This window comes from Echinops telfairi, unplaced genomic scaffold (assembly GCF_000313985.2).
Source record: "Echinops telfairi isolate 266 unplaced genomic scaffold, ASM31398v2 ScPeMD7_2565;HRSCAF=3150, whole genome shotgun sequence".
Lineage (NCBI taxonomy): Eukaryota > Metazoa > Chordata > Mammalia > Afrosoricida > Tenrecidae > Echinops > Echinops telfairi.
Genome location: NW_022106463.1, coordinates 12,625,978 through 12,640,137, shown reverse-complemented (window position 1 = coordinate 12,640,137; position 14,160 = coordinate 12,625,978). Strand labels below are relative to the sequence as shown.

At 46.9% G+C, this 14,160-nt stretch overlaps 1 protein-coding gene across 1 annotated transcript in view; it reads right to left on the bottom strand.

Moving 5' to 3' along the window:
* Positions 1-12,229, bottom strand: part of LOC101664088 (potassium-transporting ATPase alpha chain 2-like) — a 52,433-nt gene extending 40,204 nt beyond the window's left edge. Inside the window, exons 1-6 of the mRNA XM_013007902.2 lie at positions 12,089-12,229; positions 8,412-8,471; positions 4,047-4,250; positions 3,295-3,408; positions 2,136-2,270; positions 1,893-2,010 (exon numbers count right to left, since the gene is read on the bottom strand). Coding sequence (XP_012863356.2) covers positions 1,893-2,010; positions 2,136-2,270; positions 3,295-3,408; positions 4,047-4,250; positions 8,412-8,471; positions 12,089-12,214 — 757 coding nt within the window. The 5' untranslated portion in view covers positions 12,215-12,229. The remainder of the gene's footprint in view (positions 1-1,892; positions 2,011-2,135; positions 2,271-3,294; positions 3,409-4,046; positions 4,251-8,411; positions 8,472-12,088) is intronic.
* Between the last annotated feature and the right edge of the window lie 1,931 nt (positions 12,230-14,160).

Here is a 14,160-nt window from a genome sequence, read left to right as displayed (position 1 = left end):
AACAAATGTACAAATGTGCTTGACACAATTGATGTATGTATGGATTGTGATAAGAGTTGTATGAGCCCCCAATAAAATGATTTTTTTTAAAAAGAAAGGAAAGTAAGAAAAGATTAAAGTGGATATCAGAAGAGACTCTGAGTAGCTAAGGCACATGGAAGAAATGATGAAGTCAAAGAGCTTAATAGAAAATTTCAAAGGGCAGCTTGAGAAAACAAAGAAAAACATTAGAATGAAATGTGCAGGGACTTAAAATTAGGGGTCAGGGTGAGGGGGCAGGAAGAATATGCTTGGCATATCTTAAACTGAAAAAAACTTAAAGAAAAAAACTGAAGTCTCAAGTTGTAATATTGAAAAATTCTATGGGCAAAATATTGAATGATGCAGAAAGCATCTAAAGACAATGTAAAAAATAGAATCACTGTACCAAAAAGAACTAGTCAACGTTCCACCACTTTAGTCGGTAGCACATCATCAAGAACCAGTGGTATTAAAGGAAGAAGTTCAAGCTGCACTGTAAGCATCAGCCAAAAACAAGGCTCCAAGCATTGATAGACTATCAATTCAAGTGTCTAAACAAGCTGATAAAGCATTGGAAGCACTTTCTTATCTGTGCCAGGAAAACTGGAAGACAGCTACTTGGCCAACTGTCTGGAAGAGATCTATATTTGTATCTATTCCAAAGAAAGATTATCCAACAGAATGCTCAAATTATAGAACAATATCATTAATATCACACGCAAATAAAATTTTGCTGAAGATCATCCAATGATGGTTGCAGGAGTATTTTGACAGGGAGTTACCAGAGGTTCAGGCTGGATCTAGAAGAAGTGAGACAAGTATCATTGCTACTGTCAGATGGATCTTGGTTCAAGGCAGAGTAACAAAGGATGTTTATTTGTGTTTTATTGACTATACCAAGGCATTCAAGTGTGTGGATTATAGCAAACTATGGATGGCCTTGGGAAGAATGGGTATTCCAGAACACTTCATTGTGCTCCTGGAGAACTTGCACATGGAACAAGCGGCAATTATGTGAACAGAACAAGGGCATACTGCATGGTTTAAAATCAAGAAAGGTGTATGATGGGGTTGTATCCTCTCACCATACTTATTCAATCTGTATGCTGAGAAATTCATCAGAGAAACTGGATTACATGAAGAATGGGGCATCAGGAGTAGTGGAAGGCTTATGACACAACCTTGCTTGCCAAAAGTGAGAGACTTGAAGCACTTGCTGATGGGAATAAAGGATTGTAGACTTCGGTATGAATTACAACTCCATGCCAAGAAGACCAGATCCTCACCGCTAGACCAATAATTAGCATCATGATAAATGGAGAAAAGATTGAAGTTGCCAAGGTCAAAGATTTTGTCTTGCTTGGATCCACAATTCAATGGTCATGGAAGCAGCAGTTAAGAGATCAAAAGACGTGTTGCATTGATCAAATCTGCTGAACAAGTCCTTTTAAGAGTGTTGAAAAGCAGAGTTTACTTTGAGGACTAAACTGTGCCTGACCCAAGCCATGGTAATTTCAATCGCCTCATGTGCATATGAGAGTTAGGCATTGAATGAGGAAGACAAAAGAAGAATTGATGCATTTGAATCATGGTGCTGGTGAAGAATTTTGAAATTACCGTGGACTGCTAAAAGAACAAATAAATCTTTCTTGAAAGAAGTATGATCAGAGTGCCCCTTAAAAGCAAGGATAGCAAGACTTCATCTCCCATACCTTGGACATGTCGTCAGGAGAGACCAGTCCTGGCAACAACAAGTGTTCAATTTAATGTTTTCTCTGTGAAAAGCTCTGTATCAAGAGATAATAAAATGACAAAAATGTCAAACTTAAGGAGGGAGAAGTACATCTGGCCCTTAGACCTAGTAGACTGACCTTCCAGACAGGCTGCAGAATAGAAGACAATGTTCGTTGTTTCCAGGGGATTGTCATGGGTGCAATCACAGGACCGGGACTGGGGCTCCGATTCCCCTGTGAGTGATGAGTTATCCACCTAGGAGAAAATTTGAAAAGATGTTCAAAATTGGGCTTCTTGCCCGAGTTATACTGAAATTGGTAAAGCCAATAAAAGATCAATGGGTAAGGAGCTGATCCTTAGGGGTGCTGCACGATGCTTACCTTGCACCCCTGAGAAGACAGCAATCTGAGGTCTGCAGGAATCTGGTCTCCTCCTTTAATCTCCACTATGTCCCCCACCACCAGCTGCTCTGAGGGGATTGTCTTCTTCTCCCCGTCTCGGATGACAAGAGCTTGCTGGGAGAGAAAAGCAGGACAGGTGTCTCAGATTCTGGACCGATGCGAATCCCCCTCCTTCAGTCAGACCTCTCTGAATCTCAGAAATGGAGCAGCTAGAACACAAGGGTATAAGATGAACCACGCCCAAAAAAATTTTTAAGGAAGAGCATTGCAGTTGATGTCTTAGGACCCCAGAACTATCCTCTTCTTAAGGAGGAACTCACACAGATACTCTTGAAAACAAGAAATAGTAAGCAAATGTATGACTGTAGGTAGACACAGGAAGGTGAGGGCCACAGGGCTGATGGGAATGGAGCAACAATTCATCTAAACGGCACCAACTGTCATGTTCAGAGAGAGCATTGAAGGGGAAGCTAAAGGTCTCAGTGATCTTGCTCAAGTAGGGAACACTCTAATGAGCTGGTTCCCCTGCCTTTTAGCAAGGAAATAGGTATCCCATTGCACCCACAATCTTTCCTTCTGTTTGGCAGTTTGTTGTTGTAGACACAACCTAGTTCTGCTCTGTGCCTACAGTGGTGCCTGGTCTCCCTAGAGGACACACAGCCAAAGTCTTGGGTAAAGGGGCAAGTCCCACTGACAGCATCTGGGGCAGTATCCACTGAGCTCAGACAGGGGAACACATGGTCCCAGAAAAAGCATCTTCAGTGGATTTCCTTGGTTTCCAATGAATATTCCCTAAAGGTCTACAGCTGACTCCCTCTCTTCCTGAATGACCAAGTTGTCCACATGCTTCCCAAATGCATCAGAGCAGCAGCTGCAGGTCTTGTGCAAGGACAGGTGTTTCTGTCTCACTTGGTTCTTGACAAAGCATTTTCCTGCATCTTACTTCATTTGATCATCCCAAATCCCTGCGAGGAAATGGGGTTTCAAGAGAGGAAGTCGATTGTTCAAGATTTTTAGGTAGCAAGTGATGGGGCTAGGACCTCTGACACCCTCCACCCGGCCCCATTTTTGTCAGTAGTTGATGCTTCTTCCATGAAAGTAACGCAGACACTAGAAGGAAGATGGCTGGTCTACTCACCTGAGGAATCATTTTACTGAAGCTGGCAATGATGTTGGTGCTTTTGGCTTCTTGGTAGTATGCAAATGTGCCCGTTAAAATAATAACCAGGCCCACTGCAGCACCTAAATACACCTGAGTGACGAGAACACCCGAAAAGTAAATAACAGCAGTGAAGCAGATGCTACAGCTGCATTTTTTCACAGGAAGGTGAGGAACATGGCATTTGGTCCCACATCGTTTACGTGCCATAACACATATCTAAGTGCATACAATTCAATGACTGTTTAATTTAAGCAAATCTATAAAGTTGATCAACCACCACTATCATCAGCCTGTAGAACGTCTCTCTCACCAAAAAGACCTCACTCACTTGTGTCTGTTTGTAGTCAGCCACCTGCTCCCATCCTCAGCCTTGTTCACTGTCCCTGCAAATTTCTTTATGCTGGGCATTTATAGCCTTACTTGTTCGCATAACGGTGACCATTGTTTTCTGTCAGCATAATATTGACCACTGAAGTTTTATAATTTTGATACCTTGCTCTCTACAGGCCCAGATGCTCTCCATGTTTAAAGGATAGAATTAGCTTTGAGAAGAAGGATCTAAAAAATACTTCCATGCATAGAGAGTTGCTCCCACCCCTCCTAGAAACGCAGGGCACTATCTTTTGGTAGTTTTTTTAAATACATGCTCACAACACCTCTAAGGCATTAGGAAGCCACACAAATTCCCAAGTTTACTGAGCCAGGTGGTTGGACAGCCAGGGCCTTACATCGTCTTGGCTTGCGGAGGGGTCCACAGAGTACTCAATCCCATAGATGATCCAACTTGTGATGACTATAATCCACAGGAGGACCAAGAAGCCCCCCACCATCTGCTTGAGGAACTTGACAATCTCTGGCGTCTCCTTGGGAGGTCTGAGGGTGTTGGGTCCGTCGTGAGCCAGGAGCTCTGCAGCTCTGGTACTGGAGAGACCCTGCGAAGGCCGAGCAAAACCAAAACAGGAATTAGACACTTCTCCCTCAGGAGATGGGATCAGATTTCTACAGGTTGTGCTTAGAGTTCAAGTGCCAGTCTACACCTGGCTTTGGATAAGTGGACAATTGCCTCAGTCCTCCTCTTCCTGGTGTTTGCTATAGAGCCTGCTGTGCTGAATGTGACCCATATATGACAGGAACTGTTCTCTATGTATTCATTTGCTCCTCAAAATAACCCTGTCAGGAAGGTGTTGTTGTTGTCTTGTCTTTACTCATAGTAACCAGGAGGACAGAGTCAAACAGTCCCACATGGTTTCCAAGGCTCTAATCTGGTGGCACTGTCTGGTAAGTGTTGGACTGTTAAGCACATGGTTGGTGGTTCAAACCCACCTGTTCAACTTCAGGAGAGGGATGAGGTTACCTGTTCCCATAGAGACTTACAGTTTCAGAAACGCTACAGAGTCGCTACAAGTCAGGATGAACTAGATGGCAGTGGTGGAATCATTACAGACACTGCCATGCTTTCTCCCAGGGAGAGCCTACTGAGTTTGAACCACTGACCTTTCTGTTAGCAGCCTCGTACTTATCCAGTGTCACCAGGGCTCCTTGTATGCAGAGCACGCTTCTCTTTTTTCACACACCCATCCTGAAGTTTTGCTCATCTTAGCAGTAACAACATCTACTCATCATTTGAAGACCAAACGGCCAGAAGCACCTTGCTGTCTGCTGCTTTGTGTTGCCTACAGACACATGGAGGTGTGCCCACCACTTTTGAAATCTTGCTCTGTCAGTTTTAGGACTTTCTTCCCCACAAACTACCTTCTATTTGAAGAGTTGTGTACGTACTTTATTGATACTATGAGCTACTTAACGTTAAGGCTTATATCTTGCTCTCTTGCTCATTGTTAGGTCCTACAAGGTCAATTCTCTACTTGTCTCCTTGTTGTACGGTTGTGGTTGGCTGGTAGCTGAGAGCAATGCTATTTCAAAAACCAGCAGGGTCCCCCAGGGCGAACAAGCTTCAGACTAAGACAGAATGGAAAGAGGAAAGAGGCTGTCCGCTTCAGAGAGATCAACTACTGAAAACCTATGGAGAACCAAGGAGTATCGTCTGATAGAGTACCGGAAGATGGGGCCCTCAGATTGGAAGGCACTCAAAATAACTGGGGAAGAGCTGCCTCCCCAAAGTAGGGTCCGTAATGATGTGGATGGAACCAAGCTGTCAGGCCCTCCATGGGCTGACGGGGAACAACACAAAATGAGAAGAAAGCAATACAAACATTCATTAATAACTGGAGAAGCTGGACTGTATGAAGAACGTGGCAGAAGAATTGGAGGAAGACTCATTAACAACGTCAGTATGTAGATGACACATCTTTGTTTGCTGAAGGCACTTATTGGTGAAGAGCAACAACTACGTAAAGAAAACCAAAATCCTTACAGCTAGACCAATAGACTCATGGTAAACAGAGGAAAGACTAATGCTGTCAAGAATTTAACTTTACTTGGATCCACAATTGATGCTCATGGAAGCAGCAGTGAAAACATTAGACATTGCCTTGGTCAAATCTGCCCCACAAGACCTATTTCAAGGGTGTAAGAGCAAAGATGTCATTTTCATCCGTCTTGAAAGCCTGACACAAGTCATGGTATTTTCTTTCTTTTTTTATGCTAAAGATATTTTTTTATTATTTTTAAATACTCTTATTGGGGACTCTTACATCTCTTACCACAATCCATATGTTCATCCATTGTGTCAAGCACATTTCTGCATATGTTGCCATCATCCTTTTCAAAGCATTTTCGTTCTACTTGAGCCCTTGATATCAGCTCCTCATTTTCCCCCCTCCCTCCCTCATGGTAGTAACCGCTATGCCAGCAGGGCTCCTGACAGTTGCTGTCAGGCCAGGTAAAGAGGGATGGAGGCAGGAAACAGGTCCGTGGCAGCTTTGTGGTGATAGGAGAGGCATAGGAGGTCAGATTTGGCCTCCAGAATGTTTGACTCAGCAGAATCATTTAGCTTGTCAAGTCATTTATTTCCCTGTTTAAAAGTTGTGCCCCCTGGTTAAACAGTCTCCATTTCGTAGCTCCATATCAGAGAGCTTGACAGTTTCACCTGAGTTACTCATTTCCTTTTCTACACACCAGGTCCTAGTGTCCTCAGCTTGCTTTCAGGGTCCAAACTCGTTCTGTTCATTTTGGGCTCATTGGTGCTCTGACAACTTAAAAGTCTCATCACCCTCTGAAGTCCAAGTGCAAACACCGGGTCACCTAAGGACACTGCTCTGGCCTCTCTGGTCTAAACTTCTCACTGGTCACTTAAGCGGTAATCGCTATGGTCTTGTCATTCCCATCTGCCTCCTCCACTAACTGCTTTCCCCTTAGACCAGAGATGATCTCATTCCTCTTTGCTCTCCCTCTGGGAGCAATCCAGCGGTGAGCGCTGAGAGCAGGGAACGTCTGCTGCTCTACATTCCGCCGATAGCTCCGACTACTGAGACTCCAGTCGTCTTTTAAATCCGTGACAGAAAGGAGGGCTTTCTGAGGTGGTGGCCTTTGTAAGCTGCCTGTGAGCACACCAGTGTGTGCCTGGGGCGATCCTCCCATCTTGACACAGAAGGCAGGACCAGTGGGGTTCTAGCTAGCACCCACCTCCCCAATTACGTTGTTCTTATTTTTGAATTGTGCTTATGGAGCAAATTGGTTTTCTGTTCAACAAGCCATACGCATTTTATTTCTTGTCACTGATGGCTAGCTATACAATGTCAGGGTTCCCAATTCCTCCTCACATTGACTTATTTCCCTCTGTCCTCTCTTATCCCTTCCTTTCTTCCGAGCTCTGTCCTGGGGCAAAAGAACCCTGCCCTTTGGAGCCTGGTACGCTTGATGGTTCTAATGAGAGCATCTCTCTCCCGTGTTTTCCTTTTAGGCAAGTCTGCGGATTGCCAGAAAGTGGAACCAAGGGGGTGAGTTCCATTCCAGGCTAGGAGGATGTCTTAGTCCTCCTTAGGTTATGGGTTCAGGGTTCCACTCAGACCAGAAAGCCTGGTCTGTTCTAGGATTTTGACTTTTGTTCCACATTTTTCTCCCACATTATCTAGGCCCCTTTCAGCGCGAGCACTAGGGAATTCTTCAGGTCTCAGGTCCTTGGCGACTGGGGTGTACGTGTCTAGGGTCCGGTGGCAGCGTGACTGAAGACAGCAGCTGAAGTCTCTCCTGCTCCAAAGCTTACCAAGCTCCGCCCATCTGCCCGCCCAATTAAGTGACGTCAGCTCGCCCTAGCTGGCACCCGGCCAGTTGGAGTTCTGGGCACCAACCAGAAAGACGCTCCGGATTCACCATGTCTACACAATTTATAGATGGCTCAAAAAACATAACTATTGTGGAATTTCCTTCTCTCTCGCTGACACCTTCCATTCCATGCTGGTTCCCACAGCAGAAGCAGAGGCCGTGGTACCAGAGCTGTTTAACCCTTTCCTTGCCAGACTATGTTGTAGTTTGTTAGTGGGTTTGTATTAAATCTACTTTTCTCTTCCTTTCTGTAATAGCAGCTCTCAGTGTTCTCTATACCTTTTAAGTCAGCTAATTCTCTGGCTTTAGACAAAGAGCCAGCCCTAACCTTTCTTGAACTGACTATGCTAAACTCCTTTCCCCTCCTTTTCTTTGATTTCCGATTCCCCACAAACCTCACCTCCCTCAATAAATCTATAAACTAATGGTTTCGCTCTGTCTCCTGTCTCTGAAAAACCTAACAATGTGATCCTTCAGACGGTTACTTTTGATCGTCGCTTTTGAGCACTGGTTTCCCCCATTGTCTGATGAAAAGAGCAACACTTGTGAAAATGCTCTATGGGCCCAAGGATGACAAGCCACCCCTTACAGTGACAGTGAGAAGTGTCACTGTCTTCCTGAGGACATGATAGCCTTTCTGCAGCCACAGCAAAAGGGTTGTGCACGCTCCCCGGTCAGTGAAAGGACCTTGTCTCAGACACATGGCCTCCTCTAGGCTGGTACCTAGGCATGTGGAGTCCTGGTATCCTCAAGGTGGCTGCTATAGGTCACTCACTCTAACGTGACATTTGATGTCTGCTTTCCCACAGCCTGCTCCCTTGCGTGGCCAGAGCCCTTCTCGTCCTGAGCCCTGGTTCCTGAGGACTTACCATCATGATGTTGGTTCCATATTTCTTTTCCAGGTCTTCACTGCTGAGTTTGTGGTCATCCTGAAATCCGGGAAAGGAAGAAGAGAGGGGGTGAGATAGTTTATTGTGCCAGCCTGGCTGATGGACACAAGTGGGATTAACTGAAGGGCGGAGAGACGGATGGTTTGGTGAGCCTCGCCTTTCTTGTCTCTCACTCTTTGATCATCGGACCAGTGTGCGGCTGCCTTGCTTGTTCTGTGCCTCAATTTAAAGGCTACACTACCTGTGGGACGCCTAGACTGTGGACTGTGTCACTGTAAGTTGAGGTCCCTTTAAGACATCTCTGGAGCTGTGGACTGGCCATTGGTGACCTGCCTTCTGATTGGCTGCTGTGCTGACCTAGCCTAGCTCTCTCTATAAATAGAGGAAGATCTGGCAGCAGACTAGACTTGAAGGACTGCTAGTCTCTCACAACTCTCTCTCTCATGGATGTGAGTTGCACTGAGCCATTTGTAGTGCTTTATAATTTAACTGTTTATTTCTTGTATTATGTATTTATCTGTATATGACTTATCAGTTCATTTCTTGTTATATATCTAATTATCCTTATAAAAAATAAATTATCAGCAATTTGGTTTTATCTCTCTAGATAACCCTGTCTAACACAGGGGGTTAGACCCTTCCACATGTCTCAGCCCTGAGTTTTGACCCTGAAAGCTAGATGTAGTACTAAGAATTGAAGAGGGACCAGGAAGTACGTGTCAAAGGAAAAGAAAAAAACAATACAAAGTCTCCTAACTCATGGGGTAGGGTATTTTCTAACCATCCTTGAAATGTTCACACTGAAGTTGACATTTATCACTTACTAGAGGAGTCCTGGCACTAGTGGTTACACATTAGGCTGACATCTGAAACATCACCTGTTTGAAACCACCAGCCTCTCCACCCGAGAGAGATGAGGCTTTCTACTCCTGCCAAGAGTTACAGTCTGAGAAACCCATGGGGGGCATCTTTACCTTGTCTTACAGAGTCACTATGGGACAGCTTGGACTCGATGGGAGAGAGTGAGTAGTTAGTTAGGCATCCTCACTTTTGAATCAACACAATGAAGCATGTTACCTCGTCCTTGATCTCTAACACATGTTAAGTCGTATGATACTTGCCGTCCAGATCCTAGCTCTCTGGATATTAATTGAGACCTAAATTCTGAGGTGAGCTGAGGATAATTAATAAGATCTAGCAAACTAGACCCACTGCATCTGACTCAATGACTCACTTAAATGCCAACAAGGGTCTTGTGTGCTGACAAGTTATTCGCACAGCCCCCCAAAAAAGCACCATCCCTTCAAGCACCAAGAAGCCTGTGTGCCTTCCTTATGCAAGTAATAGCCCTCAAGGACTCGACTGGCTAGAGAAACTCTACAGGCAGAAACCCTGCTAAATCAATGCCAGCAGGGCCCTCACTTGCTATTTCTACCCTGGGACCATTAGAGCTTTGTTGTGTGACATATCCCGTTGATTCTGACTCACAGCAACCCTGTACTAACACTGGGTGTGTTTGTTTCACTTCCACCACTATTGACAACATGAGCCAGACAATTCTTTGCTCTGTATGTGTATGTGGGTGGTGGTGAGTGGATAGGGGGCCGGGGGACGCAGAAGGTGGGGTGTCACATGCATTGTAGAATGTGTAGGAGCATCCCTGACATCTTCCCACTAAGATCTCAGCAGCATCCTCCCCTGAGTGGTGACACCAGCTGTCTGCAGACCTGGCCAAATGTCCCGTGGTTTTGGGGGCCGGAGAATCATCTCCCCTTTCCTGTGAGACTGACTGGCTTCCAGCACCAGAAGCTTCTTCCAGTAGCTTCAGGAAACCCACGAGTACATCCTCCTTAGCCCCAAAGAACACCCAGCACTCAGGAGGGACAAAGTGTATTCATTCACCCCTATTGATCCGTGAGGCTCATTCTCCCAGTCCCCGAGTGTCTGAAACAAAAAAAAAGTCTTAACTAAATGAAGGAAGGTTTCATGTTTCATTACAAGGTTTAGCCATCCAATAAAAGATCATTTTTTTTACTTCTTATCTTCTCTCAGCCTTATTCATCCTGACAATTTTTGGGTTTTTTTGGACTGTGCTATAGCCAGGGACTGGAAAGATTAAGTAATCCACAAGTTAGGAATTAGTTTACTCTCCTGAGTTCACAGATAAGCCAACAGCAAAGAGCACACCTCGGGACCTATGCTGTTCAGGCATGACTCACATACTCAGAAGTAGGCTGCCCTCAGGCCAAACCAAATACCTTTCTTCTTCATAGAAGCCTGAGCTTCAGGGAGGAAGGCAGGATGTCTCCGAGCCCTCTGCTGGCCGGCAAGGCAATAGCACTCACGGCCACAGCTGTCCATGTGGTTCAGATTCATAGGACCGAGTAGAAACGCTCCTGTGGGATTCCAAGAGTGGATCTTTATGGGAATAGGAGCCTCATCGTTTTCCCGTGGAGTGGGCTGGCGACCTTGCAATTAGGAGTATAAAAGGAATAGTACCGGCGTGGGTAAATTGTCAGTCTGTTTATATGTATGAAGAAACCGGGAACACATCTTGTCATCAACGTTCTAAGCATCCAAGACACCAGAATGCAAAGCATCCAAGTACCGGGCCCCGATTTAAAGGACTCTCATGAAAAGTTTGGGGGGAAAAGAAAGAAAGATGGTCTTTCCTCATCAGCGAAGCAGGAAAACGTTTGGTCTTAATAATTTGGCAATCCTTTCACTGGGGGGTATAACTGCACGGACCGCTCAGAAAAAGCAGGTCCTCATTTTCACAAACACACATATATTCCTAGTATCGATGCAATTTCAAGAAGAGTGGCTCTGGTTTCAAGCACAAATTCTAGAGATACACAGGAACCAATTCACATTTACTGAATATCTACTATGTGTCCAAAGAAACCCTGGTGGCAAGGTGGCCATGCATTGGGCTGCGATCCACAAGGTCAGCAGTTCAAAACCACCAGCTGCTCTGCGGGAGAAAGAAGGTGTTCTATTCCTATAAAAAGTTACAGTCTCAGAAATCCACAGGGGGCAGTTCTACCCTGTCCTAGAGGGTCACTATGACTTGGCATTGCCTCAATGGCAGTGGGTTTTTACGGGGAGTATGGGGAGCAGGGAATGTTACAATGTCCCCAGTCCTGCTTTGTCTCAGTCTGTGGTGAGCACCAGTTTTGTCTCAGTCTGTGGTGGGCACCAGTTTCCTATTGTACAAAAGAGGAAATTGAAGCTTCAATCAAACTAGGATTTAAATTCAGTTTGTCCAGTATTCAGCTCTGCATTCTTAAATGTCTGTCTGTCTGTCTGTCTTCTTTCTCATGGGTCATCCTATGTCCAGAAACCTAACAAGTCTGGTGGCTTTGGCTCTGGATTAAGTGCTTTCCCTCTCCCACATAAAAGCCGGCAAGTGGCTGCTGATATTTCACTTTAACGAGCTGCACATGAAGCACCCGAGACCCTCCTCTCTGGATTCTCCCCGGGAATCCCGCACAGGATCTGATGGCCACCGGATGTTATCACGCCAGCTGTGTTTAAACCAGGAACCAAATCGTAAGAGACTTGCCAGTGGCTTGACCTGGTTCTTCTTTGGTAATAGTCCAAGCTCTCAGGAGGGTGGCCATCAGGGGAACCCCATTGGACCCAAGGCTACTGACCAGATCTGGCTCTTCCTCAGTCTCCTGTTTCTGGTGATTCTTTTTGCGGTTCCAGCACGTGTCCTTCCGGCCCCTGCTGGACGTCTCCCGGCCGTCCTCCTTGCGGCTGTTCTGGATGTCTTTCATTCCATTGAGCTCTACGGAGTAAATTTCTAGGGTCCTCTGGAAGAAAAGCAGGGCCACAAATTTGGTCCCATTGGACTTTCCTCCACTGAGGGGGTCAGACAGACATAGGGACAAGGCATGGTGCCCTCCCTCGCCTTTCATGGCCTTGGTCTGGGGAGAAGGAGCAGGGTTGGGAGGAGAAATGACTGGACAGTGTTTCTCTCCCACCTTTAGGCAACAACTCCCCACCTCTCTCTATCTCCCCTTGGCTGTTTCTAGGGGGAAGGTTGGGTGGGACAAGGCAGGCCTGCGGGGCCTCTAGGCGAAGGGATCCTCCCTGGGGTGGGCCAGGCAGACAGGGCCCCTCTAAGGAGCTGTAAGTCTCCACTAGTGCTTTAATCCCTGCAGGACCCTCTACATCGATGCCCCCTTTCCTAGGTAGGGACCTGTCCAATGAGCTCATGAACCTCACCAAGGGGCCAAGGGCAAGACAACTGACCCAACTTTTCCCAGAATCCGGCTCCATCCACTTAATTGTAGTCCTCACTTTTGGAATGAGGGCCACACACACCCATTTCCCAGCTGTCCCTTCCCCCAACCCCTCCAAGCCCCCTACTTCCTTGCTTCCTAAGTGCTGCTAAAGCAGGTCCTGGGCCCCTTCACGCATGTCTGGATTGACTTCTTCACCCAGTCCGCCCTGGGGTCCCAGCCTTGGCGTTTGGCAGTGGGGTGGGGTCCACTACCCAGCGCAAGGGAGGTCCTGTAGGGGCTGGGGGTGGACGTAGGCCAGGCGCCTGTGCAGAACCAGCCGGCCTGCGTTTCCATCCCTCCTCCAGGACCTGGGGGGGTGGGGGGTGGGATGGGGGGGACGGCGCGCACACACCTTGACCATGATGCTGACGCCTGGGTGCCTGCCGCGTCAGGCCAGCGGGGGTCTCCGCGCTGCGGGGGTGGAGTGCGGCGGGGCACGGTGGAGTCCGCGCTGGGGATCTCGGGCTGCAGGTAGGCGAGCCAGGCCAGGCGCCCGCTCCGCTTTTAAAGCTAGGCGGCTCCACCCTGACCTCGCGGACCAGGCTCCTTGAAAGTCGACCCCACCTTTTCTTTGTCCCGGCACACCTGCTTTCTAACAGTGACGCGTGACCAGAGACCCGGAGCAGGCGTAGGGAATGTCGGGCCCGCGGGCACCTCACCCAAGAGAGGCAATTGCAGCCATCCCATTCAAAACCAAAGTTACAGGAGGGGTAGGTGTGGGTGGGAGGGGGGGAAACACTCCTCTTTCTTCCGAGGAGTAGTTTCGAACGGCTAACTTCAGGATAGCAGCCCAAAGGTGTAACCCACTACACCATCAGAGCTGCCTAGCCGTCCCATTAGAGGCGAGATGATGAGATATTTGACCAAATACACCAGTCTAATTTTTAAGTTGATAATTCTGTACAGCTCTGCGAATTATAAAGATCCAAATGGCCTTTGGCAGGAAAAAGGTTCCCCGAGATTCAAAGATATCCTTTGAACTTGGACGTGAAGCTTTTCCCCCAGGATATCGTACTGTGAAACAATAGATTGGCCTACAGATGAACAGACACTCAACTGTGAGCAATCTGCGCCCTTACACAACTCGCTGTAGGAGACCACAAGATCCTCATTTGCCCCCAAACAAAGTTCAGACGGTCAGGGGGGAAAGAAGCAAAACTAACAACAAACCAACCACTACCACGGAGTGGATTCCAATCACCCTTAATCTTTTGGGCAGGGTAGAACTGCCCCTGTGGGTTTCCAAGGCTGGGAATCTTTATCTGACCAGAAAGCCTCATCTTTCTCCTGCAGATCCTCTGCTGGGTTTGAGCCACAGACGTTGTGGTTAGCAAGCCACCTGTGACACACTACGCCCCCAGAGCTCCTTGGAAGGAAAACTCCAAACCCAAACTCACTGCCATCATGTTGATTCCGACTCATAATGACCCTATGAA